Source organism: Hylobates moloch, unplaced genomic scaffold (genome assembly GCF_009828535.3).
Source record: "Hylobates moloch isolate HMO894 unplaced genomic scaffold, HMol_V3 SCAFFOLD_2, whole genome shotgun sequence".
In the NCBI taxonomy this organism is placed as follows: domain Eukaryota; kingdom Metazoa; phylum Chordata; class Mammalia; order Primates; family Hylobatidae; genus Hylobates; species Hylobates moloch.
Genome location: NW_026652277.1, coordinates 25,822,395 through 25,849,847, shown reverse-complemented (window position 1 = coordinate 25,849,847; position 27,453 = coordinate 25,822,395). Strand labels below are relative to the sequence as shown.

Genomic DNA, 27,453 nt, shown 5'->3' with positions numbered 1-27,453 from the left:
GATGGAAAATGCAGTTTTCACAGGATGCGAAACCCGACCATACTGAGGGCTGACTCTTATTGGCTGATTTCCCAGGGCCATTGTGGGGCTCAAGTGTTTTGAGATTTTGGTATCCGCTAGCAGTCCTGGAACCATTCCCACACAGATACCAAAGGACTACTGTACAAGCCAGCTGTCTGTGTACAAAACTAAACATGTTTGGAAGCCAGATTAAGGCCTGGTCTTGATAATTTACCATCATTATGACATTACATCTTGACTCTTCTAGATTGTGAAAGAGAACAATGAGAAAGGAAAGGAATCCTGAGGTGGGAGGGTTGCTTAAGCCCAGGAAGTCAAGGCTGCAGTGAGCCATGATAGCACCATTGCACTCCAGCCCAGGCAAAAGAGTAAGACCCCCCAAAAATAAATAAATAAATAAATCTCAGGCTTTCAAGAAAAACATGTATGAACTGAGAATCAATTTTATCTTTAAGGAGCCAAGCATAATGAATGGATGAATGGATGATATCAGCAAAGCACTGTTTAGTATAAGAAATCACAGTCCCTCCAGAAGCTGATACATTCTCTAGGCCACACTATGGAAAGAAACAAGAAATAGTAATATTTTTAAAGAACGTATAAGAGAACTTGGCCCACAAATAAAGCACAGGTGTGAAATCAAAGCATATTGGTCCTAGTTTGGGCAAATCTCCACCTCTACTTCATCTGGCCTCCAACCCAGTGATCTTGGCAAGTCATTTGGTTCTGTCTGCATTTTAGTTTCCCTGATAGGATGATTAACATTTAAAAAAGTGTATGCAGTCAAAGAATGGTGTATATATTTTCATTATGTTTAGTAACTAGATGTAGTATCTACATAGAGATAGTGCTCTAGTAAGAGACAAAACAGAGCATAAGTTCAGTGGAAACTTAATTTGACTTCTAAAATATAGCAATATTTTCAAAGAAATGGTAATTTTCTACTCTGAACCATGTTCTCACAGCAGAATGCAAGGCGGGGATAGGATGGAGGGCCAATTTTTATTTTAATGTGTTAGTCATACTAAGTCTAATAATTCCAGTCACATACTCCTTAAATTCTGTTTATAAAAATCACATTCCTACTCTTCACTCTGTTTGTGAAATTTTGCACTTTCAAAATTACCTTTCAATTCTCTACATATCAAATGATATAGATTTTAGTTATATGCCTTATAACCTGAAGAATGTGATAAACCCTTAAGTTGTTCTCGTTAATGTCTAAATACTGACTGATGGTTGAGTTTGTCCTCCGAAAAGAAATGAACAGGGAGCGATATTGGCTGGAGGAGAGAGTGACATGTTGATTGTTAGCCCTAATACCAGCACTAACTTCTACGGTTTTGGAGGAAGTTAGGAAACTGTTTTAGGATGTAATCAACAAAGCTTACAGTAAAGAGATGATTGCCAAAAATAGGCTTTAACCTCAGCTCTGATACTCATGAACTCTTTGACAGCAGGCAAGCCACAGAATCTTCCCAAATCATAAACAGGCTGATTTCTAATGAAAGCAGTATAAATTCATGATTAAAAGTGAAAATTCTGGCTTCAGAGAGTCAAGGTCTCAAATCCTGGCTCAACCCCTCTTAACTGTGCAGAGGTTGCTGTGACAGATGACATGAGATGATGTAGAGACAGCACTAAGCCAGCACCTAGTCTATAGCAAACATTCAGTAGAAAGAATTACAGCTTATGGTAAAGAATAAAGTGTAGTAACACCCTTGATGGTATTCTGAGACAAAGTAAAAAGTGCTGAATAGATGTAAGATTATTATCACTACTATTATTTTTTAATCCTATTGGAGAGACCTTATGAACTATACTTTTTGCCAAATGACAATGAGATAAGATGACCTAATGAGTAAGAGGAGAATGTTGGACTAACACAATACCCTTTGGATAGTCCTTCAGTCACTGGTTTTTCTGTAAAGCCCCCATTCCTAACAGCAAATTTTCACCCAATCAATCTTTCTAAATGTTCCCTTTATTTGTCCTATTTCGAGGTTACCAAAACATGTTTTTCTAAAAGGGAAGTCCACCTAGTTCTTGCTCCCTGAACATTTTCTTGAATCACCTCTTCCTACCCCTTTCTCCCAGATGATCAAACTCTTCTGCCTATCTTACTCTTAACACTGAGTAGATCTCTCTTAGGGTTGTTTTTTTCTATTAAGCAACAGATACCCATTTTCTTCTGTAATCTTAAAACAGTGTTTTGAGCAACTTTATATTCATTGAAGAAGTGAATCCGAAATGCTTTCAAGTTGCCTTGACCTCTCTTATATTAGGAAAAGTTTTGTGCAGCATCCCCATGTTTCTCCAGAGCTAATACTGATTTTTAACAGTCTCAGACTGAAGCCCATAGTGTCTTGGGGTGTTTACTCCCTGTACAGAATGCAAGGTCCCTTGAAACATGTAAAACCGAGTCATGTTGTGTATTCCTTTCAGGCATTATAAAAGGAAGCATCACTATATTTGAATCTTGAAAAGTTCTAAGACATGGACCCGTGTTAAAGAGCTTGAAACTTACTCTGAAATTCCCACAGACATTGCTGCATCTAACAGTTATCTAAATCATCTTTATATATGGCATACACTTGGGCACAGAATTGGTGACTGTTGGGAAGAACAAGATCCCACTGGAAGGAAAGATAAGAAGGGAGGAACATAAATGGAGGCTAAAACAGTCTTAATTTCAGTGTCTGCCTGAAAAGCTTAAGTAGGACTTAGAATATTTTACAGGTGCTAGCTGATCTGATATTCTCCATCTGTTACTAGGCCCTGGAGACTGACTGGCCATTAAACACAAAATGATGACTCGTGCAGCAGGTGCAGTGAAGTGGGAAGGTGCGGAGCAAATAAAAAAGTCCATGGCATCTATAAGAAATGCTGACCCCCAGGAAATTTTAAAAGGTTATGTGCACTGTGGTATTCATGACGTATGTGTGAGAAGTATGATGGCAAGTGTATTTCTCATGAAAGTACTTCAATTACTTGCATGCTGTTATTTCTTTAGAATTCCCAGGTCCTGAACTATACAATTACTTAATACTCAAAGAGAACTATTACTTACTTTGAGAAATTTCCCTTTAATGCAATTCATTGGCCCAATGTCAATGGGAGGGTTGCCTGAGCTGCACCCTTTGCTAAAATCATTTTCTAAGCCTACTGCTGTGAGTTAACTATTCTGTTCCCGTAAGTTTTTCTTGACATGTTTTGGTATCTATGTCAAATTGAAGTTTCTTATTAGCACGTTTTAGGATTCCCAGCATTCCACTTGATGCATCTCTTTTTTTACACTCTCACTGGAAATTCTGCTCAGTCTTTGTTCTCTGATCTCCATTTGTTCTCTTTTCTATATCGTCCTGCCACTCTCTCACCCTTTCATTTGTTTGCAACCACTTCCCTTAGCACATCCAATAAGCTCTATTTTGTGGATGTAATTCTTCTTTCATAGAGTTTTTCTTAAGATCTCAAGATGGCTGATGAGAGATTTACAAAGATCCACTTTCTAAGGAATTTCTGATATTCTATTGAGAGGCAATTCTTTACCTATTAAATACAAGGGCAGTGCACAGGAATTTGTTTTAACTTTTCTTATCAACAGATTGTTTTTCTGTGTTCCTCAGGCTAGTCTAGAGAGACTCCCTTCTTTCCTTCACCACCTTCATTCTTTCACTACAGCTGGAAGGAAAGATAAGCAATCCAACAGCAAATCCACCTCCAGCATACCCTAAATCCAACAACTCTCATGGCTTTCACTTTACCTCACTAATCCGAGCCAGCATTTCTTGCCTGGATGCCCTACTGCCCTATGGCCTATATTCTCCACACAGCAGACTGGGTGATCCTTGGGAAACATGTCAGCTCAAGCTACTCCCTTGCTCAAAAGCTTCTACCAGTTCCATATCTCTTTCATAATAAAACTAATGATGGTTAATAAGGTTCTACATGACCTGACCCAGCTACTTGTCTAGTCTCATCTCTTATCTTCTCCCTTTTTTCATCCTAGTCTCCATTTTCAACCTCTTCCCATTGTCAAATGTTTACCTTGCTCTTCCACTGCCCGTGTCAGTTTCTCCAGACGTTTTTGTTGCCACTCCCTCACTTCAATCAGGTTTCTGCTCATAATCTGCCTTCTTTAAGAGATCTTCCCTCACTGGAAAATATAAAACAACACTAATCATCTCCCTCTGTTCCTTTACTCTCCTTCAGTTTTCTTCACAGTGCTCATCTTTTGTTTCCTATAGTACTGATATTTTTCTTATTTAGTTTTCTGCCTCCTAGCCATTGTGCTAAAAATTAACTGGAATATAAAAATGGGCTTTATTAGTTTGGTACTCTACTTCTACTCATTGTGCTTACAAAGTGGCCTAGCACATAATAGACGCTTGGTGAATATGTTAAGTGAGGGAATGTAAGTTAGGAGCGTCTTCTTGGCTCCTAGGAGTGTACCCTTTGCTAAAATAACTTTCAGATGTATCAATAGCAATTTTAGTTCAGGAATCTGTTGATGTTATGGCATAAGTAGAACAAATGCAGAGATGAGGAAGTAAATAATTCTACAGCATGAAGCAATGGAAGCTGCCACTGTGCACAGCCCTGAAAAAGTTCAGCTTGCAAGATAATTGGAGCACACATCACCAGACAGAGCCTATTCTCAGTTAAGCACTGGGGAGGCTTTGAATGGGCTAACTGCAAAAGAAGGAAGCCCTAATGAGGCTAATGTCGTGGCAAAATTTTTAAAGTTGACCATGTTTACTGAAGGCAGCAATATCTCAATTACTACTCACTCCCTATAGGGAGATAGAATACAAGTGGATTCTCCTCCCACTCTACCATAAGGAAAAATTTAGTGCCATATCCAACTTCTTGATGGGACATTTTTCCCATATAAGTTTAAGTTTCATAGACCATGGGGTACAGACACCTGGTTTGGATTGACTGACATTTTTAGCAAACCAAAACCAGATTTTTCTCCATCTTTCTACATTCAGAGTCCGTGCATCTCTGCTATGATTTTTGGCATTGTAAGCCCTGCATATGTTAACAGCAGTTTGCCTAAGGTGTCTGCTCTAAGAATGAGATTAGCTTGTTTTCTAAATGTGGTGGCACCTTTGGCTTAATTGAGTGTGATATAATAATTCACTGGACTTTAGTAAAAGTGAGCTGCATCAGAGATTGTTGTCAAAATAATAAATCTTCTGAGGTTCTATCGAACCAGCAGTCATTCTAGTGAGAAACTGCTCAGGCCATAGCTGCTGAAGAAGTTCTAGCTCACCCAGCCATCTGGAAACCCTATGGCTGAGACAGAGCTAAATACCAAATAAGAAAGAAAAATTTTAGCTATTAACCTGAAGATTTTAAACTTTGATTTCTTTGGGCTCTTTATCATAAAGAAGAAGATAATGATTACAGACTTTAATTCTTTTGAACTTCAAGTTATTTTGACTTTAACATGCAAGAGGATTTAATTCTTGTCCTTTACTTTCTCCGTAAGAAATTTTCAATGGAAGAAGATTTATATTCAAAGGTGGGGCATCTCTGCATTGTTAGAATTTTATTATTGAAATGCTTTTACATATTTTATTATCATATACTCAATGTATCATTTAGTCTCACTGAACAATCTCTAATAGACTGTGTTAGATGACATGATGGATATAATTTGGGACATTTAAAAGAATAGAGAATTATTTTCTAGTTCTGGATATAGAGTGGTCTTGAAGTTTATTTAATTAATGTATTATTTTCATACAGTTTGCAAGCTCCTGGGGACGAAAGCTAAATTTCCCACCATACCACATCCTGAGAGGATCCATAAAGAAGGAATGGTTGTCATTAGGAAAAAGACTTCATCAGGGACTTCCCCCAGCAGGTAGCAGGTCAGATTTTGGCTAAAACTCATATCTTCACCATAGACAAATGGTATGCACAATGGGTTAAAAATTTAAGGATCTGGGGAAGGATATGAGGAGGGCTTCTTCTTTCTCAATCTTTAAAGTGAATTTGATGTGGCATGGAATGATCATCTTTGTCTCACTCCACCCCTCACTCCTTTCATGTAGTACAAATTGTCCAGTTTTGGAAAATTTTGGATGAGATTTTTGAATGAGAAATGCATAGTTCAGCCCCTTTTCCACCTGCTTCATCTTCGGTGTTAACTACCAGAAGGAGGTGTGTCATTCTGTTCTGCCCATTCATATTATAAATTTTACAGGGCATCTCCCATAAGATGGAACTGATATAGTCTGGTGTTGAATGTGAATGGGCACAGAATCTATTTCTGGTGTTTAGTGTTAGAATGTCTTCTTGCTCACAGGTATATGCTACATTTTCCAATATTAGCTTCACCAGCAATAGAGTAATCTTTCATCTGCCTGTTTTTTTAAAAAAATCTGTTTTTCAACTGGACTGATTTTGAGTGAAGACAATTATAATTGAACGTTTTCCCCTAAAATCCTAAGGCTACAATTACATTTACAAAAGTGTAACTGAATGTTTTCCCCTAAAATACTAAGGCTACTTAAGGGTATTTTGTTTCTTAACTAAAAAAAAAAAAAAAAAAAAAATGTCAGGACAATTTGTCAGTTCTCAGAGCATCTCACTGAGCACAATAGAAAAGAAAAAGATCACCTATATGATTGTTATAGTCAAAAGCACACTTTAACTGGAAAATATAAATATTCTCAATTTGAGGAAATGGCCAATGATTTAAGAATATCCTTAAATGACTAATTAACATATTGTGGAAAGTATTTCAGCAATGCTTAAGGTATTTTTAACTCTAACTTCTGGCTGTGGGACTGTTTTAGCTTCACGAAGCAGCCATAGCTACATTTAATTCATTCACTATGTCACAGAATGTTTATTATCCATATTTGCAGCCCATTCTGATGTCTAATACAACATGGGCTCTTGTAGCATCCCTGCTCATACTTGGTGAACACTATTCCTCAAAACACTCTTGACATCTCTGGTTCAGGAAGCAGAGGAAAGACTCGCTTCCCAGGAAGTGGATTTGATTTCACTCAGTTTCTCTCCAAACACAGAAAAAGGCATCGTGTAGCTCACGTTCATTGGTTCATGTAGAAATGAACCAATGCTCTAAGCATAATAGTATTTCTATTTTGGAAAACTTTAGCCTAGAGAGAAGATTATGGGGTATATTTTACCTGTCTTAAAGTATTTTGAAGAATTTGTGAAGAGCACTTTCTTGTTCCAAGTTGTTCCAGAAGGCAAAGTATGACTAAATGGGTGTAAATCACAAGCTGGAATATTTTGGTTTGGAAAAAAAAAAACAAAACAGAAACAACTTTCTAACAATTACAGCTAAACTGCCATGAAATAAACTACCTTTTGTAATTGTAAACTGCTCTGAGTTATCTCATGCTGATGTCCTCCAAATGATTCACACCCAGTCCTCAAAATCAGACCAAGTCCAGTTGAACTCTCAGAAAGTATGATTCTATGAAAATTCTTCCCGTAGGCAAAAGACAAGGAACTTTGAATTCAGTTTTTAGAGGAGAAAAATTTAATAGATTTTATCTTATTATACATTTTTCCTAAATTACAAAGTCAATAGCTGCAAATATATTCTGCTACAAAGCTTTCTGTAAGAAATATCTCTATAAGAAAATACATCTCATTAACATTTCCTGTAAATAAATTACTTCAAATAATAATTTTTAAAAGGGTGAACATAAGAAAAATATTGCAGAAACCAAATTGTAAATATAGTAATTGTTACATAGGAAATGTTTGATTGAAATGTTCCATTTTCATTTCACCAAGCTTATAGCAACCTGTTTATAAAAACTTTGGTTCTTGGATGGACTAGTTTACAATTTTTGTTTTTGCAGACCTGTGCAGAAAATGTAAATCTTAATAATCTTAGTAAATATATGTGGGAAGTTGAAATTTTTAATAGATATACAGGCTCAAACTCAATTTCTACTGGGAGAACTTAAATTTGAGACTGCAGATGGGATTTAAGTAAAAGAAAACTAAAAAGTGAATTGTGGTCTACAAAACTTTAAAGTCACGACTATAAGATAACCTTTTATTCTTTTGTGCTCTAGACAAAGTATTTAGAACTGAGTTAAGTTTAAAAAAAATAGTAAAGTGGTTTCAAAGAATTTAGAAACTGTGGTGTCTATAGGTTAGCAATATGCAGATTTTACAAGTTATCCTACTCATATTTTTTAACCGCAATGGCTGCAGAAAACAGAAACTAGCCCTTTGGCAATAAAGCAGATGCTGCAGAGATTTGGGAAGAAAATTGGATGATGCCATTGGCCAGTCAGAAGCTTATAGAGGGCAATGGAACCTCACTACTCTGTCTACTTCAGGAGTCCATTTTGTGAAACCTCCTGAAATTGAGATTATTTGAGGATCTCAGCACTATAAAATAAATAATTTGAGGATAGTACGGACACATGACCTCACATTGAATTCATTTGCATAGTAAATATTATGATAGCAAATCCCATGTAGATCTTCATTTAGACTGTGCATCCCCTGGTTTCAAAGATGAACAGCCAGCTTGTGCCTCAGACATATGATCTATGTGTTGCCAAAACCTGAACAAACAAAAAAGTTTTCCCGATTTTCTTGCTTACTCCAGTGCAGTACAGATCCAGCTCAAGTCTCTATTACCACAGAGTATGTATGAATACATGTATTTACCAATCTAATTCTATCAAAACATAGCTTATGGCCAATCCTTAAGAAATAATGATCTCTCTGTTAGCTCTTTTCCCACATGTATTGGACATCTTTAATTTCTTTTGCCATCTGTGAAAATTCTGCTCTGTGCAAGTATTTTACTAGTCACAATTTATGGGTATAGTTTGGAAAGTAAAATTCATTCAGAGCAGGAATCACATAGGATAAAGAGAGATATACTGTCATTCCATACAATCTTAAGGAACTGTTTTTGTCTTCTATCAGTTCTTGTTAATTATAGGTAAAACTAAAATTTTGAAAAAAAAGTTTTTGTAGCTGTTTGTTATTTATTTGTCTTCCTAAAGGCCTTCTTAAACAACTGGCCATTATTTTGTAATTATTTGGAAATACTGACTGATTTTTTTCTTGTCTACCAAGACTCTTGATTGAACAGCAGAAGTAGTGTTACAAATTTAAAGGTAATTTTCTGTTGTAAATTAACTATGCTCCATGTTTTCATTTCTTGTTTAGCAATTTTATTTTTAGAACCTATTGTATAACAAGTTATTCTAGGAGTATTTTGTTAAACTCTAACGTTGAACAGAAATCTGGCATGTAGGTTATTTGTATAAGCAATCAGCAATCTGAAGGAAACCTCTCCTCCAGCACAACCTAAACTCTTGGAAAGTCACATACTACTCGTCAGTAATTTCCACTATGTGCTTTTTCTCTTAATAATAGCATTTTCCACAAATGTGTACATTATTTACATAGACAAGTTGCATAGTGGAAACACTGGCTGCACTGCATTTTTCACCCATTCTAATCTATTCAGTTCATGTTTTCTTTCTCCCTTTTTGTGATCTATATTCTTATCACGTTTCTTATTTTAGCCATTCTTCTGCATCTGAACCTTATTTTCCACCATGCTATAATGCATTAAATACACAAATTCACAGTGTGCTATTGATGATGTTCCTCAATAGTGATCAAACTTTCTGACACACGTGGAGTCTGGCTTTGGAGGAGTAGGTGGCATCTTTCCATACTTTGCAAGACAGGCCCTTCGCACAGTCGCACCGCTGGAAAATTTCCAGCCCATGAGAACCCTTCTTGCGTTGTTTGGTACAGACTTCCCCCTGATGGAGCACTGGTTTGCAGATTTTGGTCCAGAAATGACGAGCACAGCAAAACCCTTCAATGCAGTCTGATGATCGTAGGCAGGGGTCTCCTTCATGCCCTGCAGAGATGATGGCCAATAGATGTTACCCTGACACTTCAGAAAAAAAATTTCTATTTTGCAATCAGAAGCACATAAAATATTTTTACTTATACTATCTTCTATGTTGTTACCATTTGTAATGAAAAGTCTTGGTTGATACCAATTGGCTCTACTTATCACATAAATCCATTATGGTCTGTTTCCATTATTTGCCATCTGAATAACAAGTTTAATGACTAGCTAGGATTAAAGAAACTTCCTTGTAATTTTTTCTAAAACCAATGGAATTAATTATTTATATTTTTCTTCTATTTCTTTATTTAAAAAAAAACCCAGAACTACAGATATCCCTACCTTTTATATGAGACATCTTAGTGTGTGGTCTTCCTAGATTCTGCCATCCCAAGTCATGGCTTGAGTAGTGACCGTGGTTTCGATCTCTGTGCCGAGTGCCATCCAGAGCCGGGATGTGAGGGGTTAAGATGCTTTCAGTAACTGGGATACAGATGCCTGGAGATGATCATATAATCAGTTAGACTAATTCAATTCTGTGAAATGTGATATTTATCCACATACTCTCTTGATGTGAAATATGAAGCCATTTATCTATCTGTCTGTCTATCTATCTATCCACCCATCCATTCATTTACTTATTTACTGAGACTGAGCATACTTTGGCCCTAAAGTGAAACTTCTTTGATATGAATTTTGTCTCTCTCAAGACTAAGAGACCTTGGACAAAACTGGGAATGAAAGTATAATTTTATATATTCACAAAGTTATTGTGAATATATGTGAAGAATCAATGTTAGCTAGTACTATTTTTAAATAATCTGATCAGACATACATCCTCTGGATCCAGATACCTTTATTAATTAACAACATAATCTTAGTTTACACTGTAAACTTCTCTAATGGTGTGAGGTCTTGTTCCCTTCACCTCCTGTGCAAGAGACTCACAGTAGGTCTACACCCAGAGGTCAGGAATAGGCATGAGAATATGAGCCTGATTATGTTGTTTTATATGATTAAGTATATATTTCTAATTACCTTCTGCAATTATTTAATGTGTTTGCCACATCTTGTCTGTGATCCATTTCATCATTATTACTGAATTGTCTGCCCATAAATTTATTGATATTGGATGAAGCCAGGTTGGGGAATAAAATCCCACATCTCCCTTTGGAGGAACCAATCACTCTACGACCGTAAGACTGAGCTCAGAACATCTTGAGTAAACCCAAAGCACAAAACTGGAATAGATATTTACAACTGCATTACTAAATCATATCAAGTTTATTTCTTTGGTTCTTTTGCATGCATTCACTTATGTGTTTAATGGAATAGAATGTCTTGCTATTTATACACAACACTTCAACATGGCAATATTCTAGATCAGCATACGTCATAAAATATAGAAAGCAGCCAGAGTCTAGGAACACTAAGATTTGGGGAGGTAATTCAGGTAATCTTACACTACCTAAACCAATTCTGCCAGGCTCCTTATATTTCAGGAGTCTGAGTAAGGAGAAGATAACCTGACGTGAGAGACAGGCTTACTATGATGAAAAGAAAGAGGCCCATGAACACTTAGATCTTTTACCATTATTGCAGCGGGTACCGGGGCAGCACATGCCATCTCGATGGCAGCGCTTCTTTTTTCTCCGACACACCATGCAGGCCGATGATCCTTGGTGGGGACTGTGGCAATACCTCCCAACTTCACACTCCTTATCACTGCTACAAGGGTAGGCCTGTCATCAAGTGGACCAACACCAAAAGTAAAGGATTAGATCCTGTTTCACTTATGAAACATTACTGTAGCAAATCATGATAGAAAATAAATCACAATATATCTCACCTGGAAGGAACTATACTGTCATCATCATGTTCTGAACCTAGATCCTAAGTAATGACACTTAATTGAGGACCTTATAAATATCTATTGCTTGATGACAAAGATAAAGCTGATGCTGTCTGTATATTTTCATTGACACAACACTAGAGTTAGAATTTAGACTTTTATTGATTCATAGAACCCTTATATGTGACTCTGGGGTCTCAAGAGCAGTTGTAATTATTGCATTGATGCTATTGTAAGGCACAAATGACACAGTCATCTTAGCCACTCGATTTTTTCACCTGTTAAAGAACGATGAGAGAAATGTTAAATAAAACAACAAAGGGCTATGTTAGAAGCCAAAATGTATCATCTCCTGCCCAATTATGAAACAAATATTTTAAAAGTGAACCCTTTCAGTTCCTGCCTATAAAAGCAAGGAGGAGAAACATTTCCAGAACAGTTTGAGGCAGTGAATTATTTGGTACAAAGACACTAAGGAACAGGATCCTCATTCCAAACATGGTGATAAGCAGCAGTTGAGCTCCCAGCAGCCAGAGAGATGCTAAGCTCCAATTATATCATTATATTCCCAGGAAGCACAAAAGCAGACTCCTTACAGACCTGAAATAGCCCCACAGCTACTATGCCTTCAATTGTAAAGAAAGAACCTCTGTTCATACATTTCTCTACCTAATGGTATGTCCAGAAGGCTACTTCAGCGGTGTCATATATTATCTTAAAAAAAACATGTAAAATAATACAGAAGGTGGTTCAGAGTTTAGGAAAATGAAGATTTCAGGGGTTATACATATGTATATACCCATTTGTGTACCCCTTGCCTCTTGGAAGTATTTGGAACATTAAAAATGTCCCTGTGTTCAGAGACTGGAAGTTGAGAAACTAAAATGTCATAACCCACATCAAACTTACTCAGATTTTGAGGCAGGGAGACTCATTTGTAAACCGTTTTTCTTTTTTGAAGTTGATTTTTTTTCTCATTTTCAGAGTAATAGATGATTTTTTAATTGAAAATACAAAATATAAAATGAGCTATGTATTTTTTTTTAAGCAACCATAAATAATTTGAACATAAACTATGGGATAAAATGGTTATGGCTCTCAAATACTTAGTGAGATTTCAGTGCTTTACTTATGAATTAGGTTTGATGGCATAGCTCAGCCTGCATTTCTCATGTCTTTTTTTCCTTTTATCTCTTTTACTCTTTCCCTTTCTTCCAGTGTCTTCTCCTCCTGCCCATCTCCTGCATATACGTCTACACATTCAGCCCTCACATGTTTTCCATTTAGATCGGATCATCTTCAGTTAGAAAAAGGAAATGTGAAGTTTATGTATGAGTCTGAGAGATAAAAAATGTATTTTAGCATCATTACAATTTCTTGTTTACCCTTAAAAGAATTATATAGAAAAACCACCAACTTCAAATTGCAAGTGATTTTGAAGGACTGCATGGTGGTAATGTTTGATGCATACTTTATAACTGGAGCCATATAAAGCTATAAAATAAATTTGCATTTTATTGTCCCACTCTGTAACTCCACCATTAGGCTTAAGAGAATCTTAATGAGATGAAATTCAGACTATTAAGCCATTTTTCAGGAATCCAAGACTGATGAAAACAAAACAAATGTCCCTTCCCGCCTTACCACACTCTTTGCCCCAAGCATTTACCCCCTTCACATTTAAACCCATTAATTTTAATGAAATACAATTCACATGTTTCTGATTCATTTACATTTATTTCATCAAATTGTTTTGCAACAAACATTTGATGTTACAAGTTTCTTTCCTTCCTCAAAAATAGGACATGCTCTTTCAACGGAAATAAACATGTGCCACATAAAACATCATGTGCTATTTACAACTCAAATAACAAATCCTCAAGCAATTCTGAGTATAGGATAATCCTGGATTCCATCCCCCCAAAATAGTCCACAGGATACACTATTTTATTTATTAGCTGTTATTGATAGTTGTTTATTTTCTGGTTGTTTGGTAAAAGTAGTAGTGTCTGCCAAAAAATTGTGAATGGCGCATCACCATCTTTCCATTCTCAGTTGACAGGAACTGGAAAATATTAAAATGACAAATATCTGATGCAGATGACATTAAAAAAATGGGATGCACACGTAGCCTTTTATTTGAATGGGATTACAATAAAATTATAATAATTTTTAAAGAGGGAATCTCATTTGGCCAAAAATAGAAAGTATATTAGAAAATACATAGTTTTAGGCCGGGCACAGTGGCTCAAAAAAAAAAAAAAAAACATAGTTTTATTATGCTCCAATATATCTTTTAATTAACTTGAAGTAAAAATGACACAGGCAGAGAAAGTATGCCAAAAAATGCCTAACTATACAAGGTTATGTATATTGGGAACTTGTACTTGGAATGGAATCTCAGAACATAAATACTAGGAGGCATTCTTTGGAAATTTTAAAAATAATTTTTTTAATAATTAAAAAGTAAAGTTATATTACACAGCTTCTAATATGCTTATGTAACTCCTAGGTCCAATAAACAGTCTTTATCTATGAATATAATCAAGAAGGGATGAAATAAATTGAGTAAAGAAGAGTATAGGGAAAGCAAGTGATATTTGGAGGCATGCCTTGCCCTCTGAAATCCATGTCCCTTAGCCCAGATTTTTCCAACCATAAAGCTTCCCTTGTAATAACTTCTAGCAAGAAAACATAAAACATGAAATAATATGGTTCTAACCCATTAATAACAATTCTCATGTCTTACTAAGCATAATGCATTTTATTTTAGTAATGAGTTTTAAATAAGGCATTTTCTACTGAAGTATGAGGGTCCTGCAGTTGCCAGTTGCCGTTCGTTTTTTTCCTACATTAGCCCCTCTAAAGTTTCTGGAAATGATATCATTGGTGAAAGGGAGACAGAGAGGGATAGAGGGTTAACAGTAGTTGTGGACGACCCTGAAGAAGCGATGACTGTGGCAATGAAAGGACTGCTGGAGGGAATTATATACATTAATTGAAGTACCATTCAGAAACTCTCACATGGATAATCTTTATTTTCCATTTGCTTTGACCTCCAAAGGCCGTTGTCTAGTCTCATTTGATGATGGTTTTGTGACAAGCAACAAATGAGCTTGAATACCTTAGTCTAAGTTTCCATTTAACGAAATCAATAATATGCTTACCTGGTACTTATTTTAAAGGTGAATTAAAGGGCTGATTTTTATTTTACTTGCTATGGCAGTTGTTAATAGTGCATTCTCATGGCTCTTCATTTACTTGGAACAGACTAGATAACTTTTCCTTTTTGTCTGAGGAACAATGATTGTGTGGAAGACTGGAAATCAAGTGAAAGAACTAAGGAAGGACTCTAGTACACCTATCACATACTAAGCTGCCCCACAATTGAATCGTAAGTTCAGCTTATGAGCATCCAGGAATACTTAGCTTCATGCAGAATCATTCATTATTGCATCAGTTATAATTAGGAGATGAATTAATTCAGGACACTAATAATAGCAAACGATTGGCCATAAATTCAGAATACATGAGAACTGTCAGTGATCAGGCCAAAAAAAAAAGACATTTTCTGCAACCCCCTTTCTAGGCTAAAAATAGAGTGAATTTCCACAAATAGCAGTGTTACTTATTATTACAACCATGACATGAACTAAAAGAAGAATAAACACATTGGACACATTTTGAAAATAAAATCTATCAGAAATTGGCATTTCGTTTTAGCATAAAATATTTTTTAAAGTCTGTTTCCTCTGTGCTAATTTAGAATCATTACCTAAAATTTTAGCAGTAAAGAGAGTTGAAGTAAATGCTAGAAATAAGTAATGTGTGCTCAGTGGCAGGGAACTTAGGGACCTTGAGTTCTTCCCTGGCGTTCAGGCCTCAGATATCATTACTAAGAGCAATTAATAGTGAGAGTTTAAAGGACACATTGACAAGGTGACTGAGTGGTGACCTATGTGCTGAAGTTAGAGATTAGAAAAATATACTTGGCCACATCTCTTTCTAGAAGCCTCCGAATACCAACAGCATGTCCCACTGCAGCTGTTGGAAAAAGAGAATACTGGCAGAAAACACTGACAAAGCTGTAAACAGTATTTTCTCATTCTATTTCTTGAGCACAGTTTTATGTTCATTTAAACTCAATGTAAATCAGAGTTATGATCAAAAGTCCATCATGAAAATAATGATAATTAAATAATATTCTAATGAACAAAAGTAAAATAAAACGTAGTCACTCAATCTTATTTGAAATAATTGAGTCTGTCTTCCCCCAGTCTTCTCGAAACTGCAGGAAGAAAAGCCCCATTAACTTGAAACTTACATTTAGGGTTGAATTAATTTTCACTTGCCTATCCCTTTGAACATGAAAATACAACAATGAAGTAATCAGATCCCTAAGAACAATGAAAGGAGAAAAAGTGTTTTAGGTATCTCAGTAGCAAAATCATTGAATAAACCTTTGACTACAACTAAAACCTTAGTTTAACTCTTAAGTTTTCAAAATAATAATATTGTCCTTATTTAATGATGAGAGGAAGAAAAGAAGAGAGAAACATTACAGTGTTCATGTGGGATGGCCACCCATCCGGATTCTTGCAAGACCGTCCTAGTTTTTTTGTTGTTTTAATCAGGACAATCCTTTGTCCCCACAAACACTGTTTGTAACAATCTCGGAAGTTTTCTGGAGCCAGAAAAACATCATCAGCCAGGCAGGCAGAAGAAAGCCTGCAGGGGACGACCCAGCTGTGGGAATGAAAAACATTTGAGGCTAGTGGATAGATGGAGGTAGCAGCAAAGAACTGGAGATGAGAATATATCTGGGGTCTCTGAGAGCACAGCAGAAGACTGGCAATTACATTTGGGAAACCTGATCGGACTGGCTTGCCCTGAGTCCTTAGAGAAAAGATTAATTTTTCTCATCACGATATTCTACATGATAGATCTATATTTCCACAAACAGTCAAGGTACACTACCCTTCAGGTGGTCATTTCAAAATCAAACACTAAAATGCAACTGCAGGAGGTGCAGGGACTTATATGTCAATCTGCCTGTGTGCTGTTGTATACTATCTGCCAAAGTCTGTGCAATCTCATCTTTCACTTTGTCTCCTATTACCTCTAGGGGATAAGGGTGTACTAGATGCATCTTTGAGGATTCATGAACATCAGTCCAGGGGGATTGAGCTATATTAAATTTAAGGGGAAAAGTTCAGATATTACATGATGTCCTGCGTGTGTAGTTACAGGTTCATTAAGGCAGCTGCTTGGGTATTTATTCAGTATTCAATCAATATTTATTCAGCATTTATTTATTGAACACCAACTATGATCCAGAAACTACTAGTTCAGTGATGTGCAAATGTTTTGTCTGTTACCCCCAAAATAATTTTGAAAAAAACATATATCCTTCAGTATATTTGACACTTAAAATTTTTTGGTGTGTGTTTATTGTATTAGTATGAAATATAATGTTAAACATTTTCTAAGATAAAATTTGCAGTAATTTGACATGATCAATAAAATGACTTCTGACTATTATATTAATCAAAGCATACTGATCCTGAAATTAATCACAACATATTTACTCATGGGCATTTTCTCTTGAAAAATTACATAATCTGAAAAACCTTCAGTTAGATTATAAAATATACAAGTCATTGCAACTATTTTGAATGTTCTGCATACAGAATTTCTAACTGGGGCCAAGTTTCACTTTTAAAATATTAAGTATAAGACAAAGAAAGAAAGTACCTTTGTGAGTTTAAGATGCCCTGATCAATCATTAAACATATCTTTGTTCCAACCAAAATTACAAATTTTACTTGTCACCTAAAAAAGTTTTTGTACCTTTGGCTAATGCAGTCTATTGAGATTTGGAATGCATGAAGATTTTGCCTTTTTTTGCCACATAAAATGGCAAAAAATTAATGTAAACCCAGGCATATTCCTCGAGAATTTTAAGAAAAAAATTGGAAGTTGAGGATCTGGACATTGATTTTATTAGAACAACTCATGCTCTGCACCCCATGGAAAATATTTCAGTACCTTTTACACGTTTATTTTAAGGCTAGGGTAGTTAGAAAATTGTTTTTTGATACGAAAGATCAGAGATGAAAGAGTATCTCCTAAAACTATCTGAATTATAAATTAGGAATGATGAATTTTTTCTAGTGGTCCATTAGCCTCTCCAATGTATTCAGAAAGTGTCATTTAAATCCAAAGAAACAGTAACTCTATCAAATGAAGGCAAGGTCCTCTTTGGTTGCTCCTCCCTGTTCTCTGTATGTCATTAAACAGAAAGGAAATTCTAGGGAATGCTGTACTTTGAACATAGACCACATTCTCAACTGTAGCATGTACAATACTGATATTGATCATGGGGTGAATGGAGAGAGCTAAACTTTTCCATATGGTCTCAGCACCTAGAGATATCTAAACTATGAGGTTTACCTGGCTCTTGATTGTTTTTGTTTGTTTTTGACCCATCCCCACTCATTTAAAATGTATAGGACAAAACACTTCTACTCAATGCTCAAAAAGCAGCATCTCAGGTTTTACAGCAGTGGTTGGGAGTAATATATAATTATACAGTACTCTATAATTTGTAATTGGATAAGTATAATTGTCCTAACCAAAAGAGAGGAAGAAACTGCACGATCTTAAGGTCTCTTCCAAATCTGGGATTTATAGTGAAACATTTTCATTGTTGCCTTATAAATTTTCCTGATCTCATGACCTAATTTTACTTCAGAGAAGTAAAATGGTAGGGCAAAATTTGGAGTTATACTGCAATTCAATTTATGCTTGCTTAAATCAAACAAAATTGGTTGAGTGACCATTAGCTAAATTACTGAATCTTAGTTTCTTCTGTGATGAAATGGATACAATTTCTGAATTCAGCAGTGTTTCCCTACTTACTTAATCATAAAAATTCCATGGGGTTTCTTTACAAATTACTGCTTCACAGACTCTTCTACTAGAGATTCTATTTCTAGAAGATTGGATGGGGTCCAGGAATCTGTACTTTTAACAAATACTGTCCTGGTGATGATACAATAAGGTAAGACAGGGAAACACGGCTATATAGAACTGTTGCAAGATTACTGATGCCTCCTGCATATATATCATACGGACAATGCCTGGTCTATATAAAATGCAACTCAGTATTACCTCCAGATAGACATGGGTCTAAGTGAAGGATTAGTTCCCTGAAAACAACATGAGTCTAAATGAGAGGCTCACTGACAACAACAATTTCCAGGAAGGTTCCTCTTCACTCCTAGTGCTTAGCCACTGTGCTTGCGGATGGGCTTGAGAATTTCTAAAACTGTATGAAAAAGTAAAATAACACACAACAAACACACCAGAGCACTTTGGGAGGAACGCTGTGTGGACTCAGAGCTGTCAACATACCCATTATGGCTGGATTGTTTCATATCCTCATGTGGTATACACCTATGTCTTGCTGGCAATGCGCAAACTTTGCATTTTCTTTATATTTTGTATCCAGTGGGCCTTTACAAAACACTCTTCTTCCCCATATCAAGCATGATAAATAGATGATGTGTGCTTTTATTATATGCTCTTCTTTGTATAGCATCACCTTTCTCTTTTCCAATGAAAATGACATTTAAAATTCAAAAGTTTATATTCAGGTAGATATGAAAACATACTTTCAAATTGCTGTTTAGAAAATACTTTTTTATGATTATAGAACAGGTTATGGTTGGTGAATATATCTGTACCCAAAATGTAAACATTTGTGAGTTTTAAATGTTATACAAGTTTAAGTAATTTTTAACTTATGGGTTCAGAAATGATGACATAAGTTTCCTGTAAATGTGTGTGCGTGTGTGTGTATATATATATACATACATATATACACATACATATATACACATACATATATACACATGCATATATACACATACATATATACACATACATATATACACATGCATATATACACATACATATATACATATATACACACAAATATATATATACATATGCATACACACACACACACACACACACACGTATGTATAAAGTTAGCTCAAGTTATCTCAGGAAATATGCCCAGAAAGTGTGTAACAGGGTTTACCCACGGTAAGGTAGACAGGATTATTGAGACCGGACAGGATTGAGAATAGAGGAAAGGAGAAAACTTAGTTTACATTTAAACTCTTTTAAACATTTTGTAATCTGCACTAGATGCAAGTATTACCTATTAAAATTAATGCAATTTAAAGAGGAGCTAATAGGACAATATTAAAGTGAAATGTCTTCTTGCTAGTTTATGCTTTATGGTTTCATACTAAGAGAGCTTGAAAAATGTTGTTTTCCTAGAGGCAGAGCTTTTTAGAAGAGGTATCAAGCACCCCGACTGAAGTTTCTTTATTAAAAATTGTGTTTTGTTTCAGAAATATCACCTTAATAGCAGAATTAGACTACCAATGTAACATTCAAATACATACACAAACACACACACATATAATATACGTACACATACACAATGCATTGTACCAACAATTATTTAATTGAGCTAATGTTTATTGCCTTGGCTAATTTCATTTAATATAGAAATTTCCAAATGTAACACTTCTCTAATCTTGTTGAATTCTCTTTCATTTCCTCTAGGAATTAGGCCAGATCAATAGTCAAATTCTACTCTGCTTTTGAAGAAACAGCTGAAGGAAGCAGATAAAATTTGAAAGACTGTTCTTTCATGGTTGGTAAGATAGAAAAAAGCAAAGCAAAATCTAATCCTGGATATTCGTTCTATGGTGAAATGACTTCTAATTTCTGTTTAAAAAGAGATACTTTAAGTGCTACAAGATTTTTGCTTAAAAATTATAAAATGTTCCCATTTTAATGTAGAACCTGTAAACAATAAGGCAGGAAGCATTTTATCCCTCAGGTGTGCTGGTGCAGAGAGGCAATGACTTGAGAAAAAGCTGGCCCCAAATGATTACCTAGAGAGTTTGAGCAAGAGGATCACTCAACAGTGATCACCACAAAGTTTAAATAGACTAATAAACCTTTTGGTTAAAAAAGCATGACAAGGAGGTGATTCACAGCTCCACCACGTAACTCTACCTAACTGATCTTTTTCTCCCTTTGCCATTTGAAGAAAATAAACAGTAAGTCTGTTTGTTTTTCTGGAATAAGTTCTGGATTAAGATCATCATGTCTCCCCGAGATATAGAAGGACTTAGATGCAAGTTATATTTGCAACAGGATAAGGTGACTTTAACTCCTGAGCTTTGAACAAGATAGCTTGTGTGTTAGTAAGAGAAAGAAATGGAAGTTATCTCATATAATCAGTTCTTTTACTATCCGTATGCCTTCCCATTTTCCAGCCCGATTCCTTCTCTAGGTATCTCAGGTCTATATTTACATAACCTGTAAAATAGGTAAGGATATGTGTTCCACGCCTGTGCTACATTCTCATTTCTTTGGAATGTTCAGTTGTCAAGGCAGATCTCACACAGCAGTTTATGCAGTGAAGCACCCCAAGTACACTATATTGTCCATCTAATCGTTACTGGGTTCCAAAACTCAGGACAAACTATGTTTGAGAGAGTTTGGGCAGTGTCAGAGTTTCAGCATAATGACAGGGTTAAGCATCCTGCTAGAAGAGTTGCTTATTTTTCTGACAGATAGAATTTTACAACAGCCAAAGCTACTCATTTATTTCAGACATTTTCCAGATGATTTAGTTAAAAAGCCCCAGCATGGAGGGAATTTTTCTTTTAAGTTTCTGATAATAGCAATAATATGACCACATGTTATTTATTAAAATACTTTTCTAAAAAATAATCAATATCTCAATACATACATGGACTTGCCTCTCAGCCTCCTACCACCATAAATTAATTTAAATTTTTATTGTGTGGAAGAAGGAAAGGTCAGCTCACAAGGGCAAAAGAGATTTATGTCTAGTGAACAACATGGTACAGAGAAAGACTCTAACAAAATATTCTGTTTGAATGCCTTGCTAGAGGATTTGAAAGGGGGGAAATAATAAGCCAGATGATAGATGCTTTGGTCTGTGTGACCCTAGTGTTCAAATCTCGGCCTCAGAAATGTGGTACATCTTGTGATGACATATGCAACGTGTTAGTAATCCCCAAAAGAACATACTGAAGATGTTGGTCCCCCACACCACCCACATCCCAGTACGTCTGCTTTGGTGTGGTGACCAGTACATGCTCAATAGTGCAAGAAAGGAAAGATTTGTTACCAGATAAAAAAATGAAATCCTGTCTCCAGGTTTAAGTCACTTTCCCTCCATCCCACTGGTTCTTCTAGTCTATTTAAAGAGTATACTCCTCTGTATTGCTGCTGCTTCTTTTGTTGGCCCTTGTTCATTACTCAGGATCACCAGATATACTAGACTCTTTTTAAGAGTAGCCTTTGCAGCAGATATGGGGCTTCAAAAAGTCAGCTGGGGAGGGAGAGTGAAAAAGAAAGGAAAACTCAGATAAGAAATTCCCCTAAGGAATTGAGATACATAACACATAATTTGAGTGCTGGTTTGGATAATAAGAAGTCTAGGAAAACAAAACAAATAAAATTGATTAACCAACTGGCTAATAGAGCTTTTATACAACTTTGCTAGGGTCAATCTGTAATCTTATTCTTGTTTCAAATTTTTTTTTCCCTCACATTGAACAGCGAAGTGTATCTGGAACTATGTTTAGTACGCTATATGAAATCCGGCCTGGTGTTTGTTTTAACCAAAGAAGGAATCTATATTACAAATAAGACTATGCAGAAACATGTCTGTTCTTTTTTTATTATTATTATTATACTTTAGGTTTTAGGCTACATGTGCACAATGTGCAGGTTTGTTACATATGTATCCATGTGCCATGTTGGTTTGCTGCACCCATTAACTCGTCATTTAGCATTAGGTATATCTCCTAATGCTGTCCCGCCCCCCTCCCCCCACCCCACAACAGTCCCTGGAGTGTGATGTTCCACTTCCTGTGTCCATGAAGTCTCATTGTTCAACTCCCACCTATGAGTGAGAACATGCGGTGTTTGGTTTTTTGTCCTTGTGATAGTTTACTGAGAATGATGGTTTCCAGTTTCATCCATGTCCCTAAAAAGGACATGAATTCATCATTTTTTATGGCTGCATAGTATTCCATGGTGTATATGTGCCACATTTTCTTAATCCAGTCTACCATTGTTGGACATTTGGGTTGGTTCCAAGTCTTTGCTATTGTGAATAGTGCCACAATAAACATACGTGTGCATGTGTCTTTATAGCAGCATGATTTATAGTCCTTTGGGTATATACCCAGTAATGGGATGGCTGGGTCAAATGGTACTTCTAGTTCTAGATCCCTGAGGAATCGCCACACTGACTTCCACAATGGTTGAACTAGTTTACAGTCCCACCAACAGTGTAAAAGTGTTCCTATTTCTCCACATCCTCTCCAGCACCTGTTGTTTCCTGACTTTTGAATGATGGCCATTCTGACTGGTGTGAGATGGTATCTCACTGTGGTTTTGATTTGCATTTCTCTGATGGCCAGTGATGATGAGTATTTTTTCATGTGTTTTTTGGCTGCATAAATGTCTTCTTTTGAGAAGTGTCTGTTCATGTCCTTTGCCCACTTTTTGATGGGGTTTGTTTATTTCTTGTAAATTTGTTTGAGTTCATTGTAGATTCTGGATATTAGCCTTTTGTCAGATGAGTAGGTTGCAAAAATTTTCTCCCGTTCTGTAGGTTGCCTGCTCATTCTGATGGTAGTTTCTTTTGCTGTGCAGAAGCTCTTTAGTTTAATTAGATCCCATTTGTCAATTTTGGCTTTTGTTGCCATTGCTTTTGGTGTTTTAGACATGAAGTCTTTGCCCATACCTATGTCCTGAATGGTATTGCCTAGGTTTTCTTCTAGGGTTTTTATGGTGTTGGGTCTAAGATTTAAGTCTTTAATCCATCTTGAATTAATTTTTGTATAAAGCGTAAGGAAGGGATCCGGGTTCAGCTTTCTACATATGGCTAGCCAGTTTACCCAGCACCATTTATTAAATAGGGAATCCTTTCCCCATTGCTTGTTTTTGTCAGATTTCTCAAAGATCAGATAGTTGTAGATATGCGGCATTATTTCTGAGGGCTCTGTTCTGTTCCATTGATCTATGTCTCTGTTGTGGTACCAGTACCATGCTGTTTTGGTTACTGTAGCCTTGTAGTATAGTTTGAAGTCAGGTAGCGTGATGCCTCCAGCTTTGTTCTTTTGGCTTAGGATTGACTTGACGATGCGGGCTCTTTTCTGTTCTTAATATGCTATAAACCCTGTGTTCCCTGCCTACTTCTCTAGGTCTTGTATTATACACTCCAGCTGTACGGTACTACTTGCACATCCCCTGGTCAGCCACACTCCTTCAGGACTCATTGCATTTGCAAAGTTTCCCTCTGCCAAGAACACCCTTCCTCCATTTACTTCGTCATGAGAATAACTCCAACTCATCATTTGGAGATTATATCAACTGACTTCACTTTTAAGCAACCTTCCAAGCTGGCTGACCACCCCAGGTAAGCCTGATGTCCCATTTAACCTGCATGTTGCTGACACCACGTGCTTATTTGCACCATGATGTAGATTATGCTCTATTGAATTCTTCATCCGCCCTACCTATACTCTTTGAGTAAGGAAATCATCTTTCATTTCTGTATCTTCAGTGGCCACATTATACCTGGAATAATTTACCATTCCATAATTTATCCACTAATGAATTAATGCATGAAATTTGTTGCAACAGTGGTTGGAGGTTTGTAGCATTAAATTGACAAAAATACTCACATGAGAACCCATCAGGAAATGGTAAGAAGGAAAATATTGAAAATTAAAGAGTTGACTTTGTGGATGTTTTTAAATTGATTTTTAAAATTGAAGTCCTACAAAAGCTATTTATAACCTATACAGTATAGAGGGAAGAGTATTATATGTATTTGAGAAGAAAGAACATTGACTAGTGAGTACTTTTGCAGTCAGCAACTTGGCTGCAAGTATTTTATATTGAATCGTCAGTCCACATTTTCAAGCACTATCATCAGTTCTGCATTACATTTCTACAGATGATCATGTTTTTCATCTATAAATTGTATGTGATGAAAATTAGGCTCTTTCATTTCTAAGTGGCATACATTATTTCTGCCCCAGCAATAATGATTCCCCAATAGCCATTCAGAGCAGTAACTATCCCTTTTCTAATCATCTGGAAATTCTTCAAGCCTATTGGCATATGGGAGCTATGACAATGGGTATTTCTGAGGATCAGATGGCACTGGTGACAATTCCATCCTAAATAATTATTTCTGCGTTGTCTTTGCCCTTGTCTCTAAATATATTTCTTTTTGGTGGATCATATCTGATAGTGTTCCTAGTTAAGTACCATCGCTATGAGGTTTCATGATAGCTTCCTTTAAACATCTTGGGGGTTCATAGACTTCAACATCTTGTTGGTACTAAGGAGATCAATTTCTTGATACACTTTAGTCACAGCAATATAGCAACCAGTACCTAACAAGTAAAGTACATTCTTCCAGATGCTTGCCTCATAGAATGTCACCACCCAAACATTTATATGATGTCTAACTTGTTTATGATCCTAAACAAATTGAGTTGAACAAGGTTCTCACCAGCTATGTTAAATTAGTGAAACCTCCTGGCATGTTCGTTTTCATCAGAAATGTAGACAATGCTTCCAGGTATTGAACCAAATTCATTTCAAATAATGTCTGCAATCTTCGTACACATCTATACAACTCCTCTCATTATGCCCCTGCTTATTAAAGTTTTAGAAACACCCAAATATTTTTTCATACCCTGATCCCAGGTTTAAAACCTTACAGAAATTTACATACTTTCTTTAGCGTAAGCTTGGTTCACATGTGATATTTGTAGAAAGATGATATAATCCTGTTACCTGGATAAAGAGGCAAGAAATAAGAACTCTACTTTCTAGGTTAAATTTCCTAAGTTACGTGTTTGCTACATGTTTTGAGTCCAGACAGGGATGTCACTGTGCATTTGAAAATCTTAAGTCCTTATAAGACTTATAAATCTAGCTGTACACTCTAGAGACCAGAGTATTTGGATTCCCTTGTTCTATAAGAAGAAAGACACTGAAACACCTGGGCACAGCAGCTATCAAACAGGATGGATTCCCGTCTGGCTATAACATTTCCTAGGTTTAAATGAGATCACCAGAACTTTATTCACACAAACAACTCAGGTTGTTTCCACATTAAAATTGGATGAAGTGATGTTTATTATAAAACCTAGCACTAGCCAGGCTCCTGTCTGAGGACAGACAGATCAAAAGCATAAAGATATGGTCATGCACCACTCTTCATCTTCCCTTCTAGAGCACAGCACTGTCTGATACACACTGATCAAATTTTGCCCAGGATTTTAAGTAGGATGTTTGGAAAAAGCAAAGAATGGGCCCTTGAAATAACATAGTTCATCCTACAGTAAAGAGAATTGGAACTGTACTTTTATTAATGGCACATTGAAAGCCATTTACAACTTGCAAGTGATGCTTCCAAGAAACATTAGAATGATTTTCTTATATGGAAATGTTAAAAAGTGTCATAAAATTTGCTAAAAAGTTCAGTCCTACTTTCTGGGAACCTTCCAATACGAAATTACAGATTTTCAAACAGTGTAACAAAATGAACCAGTTAGAGGAGTAATCAGCCAGTTACTGGTTATATAATAATAATTAATAGTAATATTAAACAGCATCTGTACATAGAGCTTTTTGTCTTCAAAGTAATGAATTTCCTAAGTATTAACAAACTACTTCTCTGTCACAAACTTCCAACACGTTTGGAGAGCTCTAGGAAGAACTTTATTTAACATCCATGTGTTCTGTTCACGTCTGCAGTGGAATACTTCCATGGTTAGAAAAACACGTTTGGATGTACAGAGATGGAGTAATAATATATACCCATATCCTGATGTCTGGCTTGTTCACTGCTGAGTCCTCAACCATATCCAATCAAAGGCAAAAATGTGTTTCCAGTGATAGAGCAATATGTTTTCTATTGAGGACAAGATTTGCCGAAAATAACACAAAAATTGTCTGGGAATTTGGGTGCATAACCTGGGTGTGGTGAAGATGAGCGTTTCACATTTCTCACTAGAGTTCAGTAACTCTATGCATAACCACAGCCAGCCATGGATCCTTAAATTCACTATCTCACCAGCCAAAAAGTCTCCTCCTGCTAACAGATGCCATGATTGCTAGAGCTTCTTTACGAACTGCACATATCTTCAGGAGACCCTGAAAATAGCAGGCTCCTGGAAACTACAGATATTTTGCAGATGTACTTTTTACAAAATGATTTCACAATTTGCCTGGGCACTTTATCTATGTGTCATTTTACAAATGAATAAAGACCAACTGCTGGTCTTTATTACAAATTTTAATTGTAATCACTTGTCTTTGATAATTTCCAGATTTGTAAGAATTCAAGAATTCCATCGATTGGATATTTAATAACATTAATATTAAGGAATTATGATTAATTTTTAGTTTTGATAATAGTATTGTAGCTATTTTTTAAAATCTCCTTTCTCTTAAAGAAACAAGTATTTATGGGTGAAATAATATGATGTCCAGAATTCCTTAAAAATGATCCCTGGGAAGTAAG

The 27,453-nt window shown here is 36.0% G+C and overlaps 1 protein-coding gene across 1 annotated transcript in view; it reads right to left on the bottom strand.

The window, feature by feature from the left end:
- Positions 1-7,529: 7,529 nt before the first annotated feature.
- Positions 7,530-27,453, bottom strand: part of DKK2 (dickkopf WNT signaling pathway inhibitor 2) — a 108,969-nt gene continuing 89,045 nt past the window's right edge. The window contains exons 2-4 of the mRNA XM_032172201.1: positions 11,511-11,661; positions 10,262-10,417; positions 7,530-9,925 (exon numbers count right to left, since the gene is read on the bottom strand). Of these exons, the coding sequence (XP_032028092.1) occupies positions 9,675-9,925; positions 10,262-10,417; positions 11,511-11,661 (558 nt within the window). The 3' untranslated portion in view covers positions 7,530-9,674. The remainder of the gene's footprint in view (positions 9,926-10,261; positions 10,418-11,510; positions 11,662-27,453) is intronic.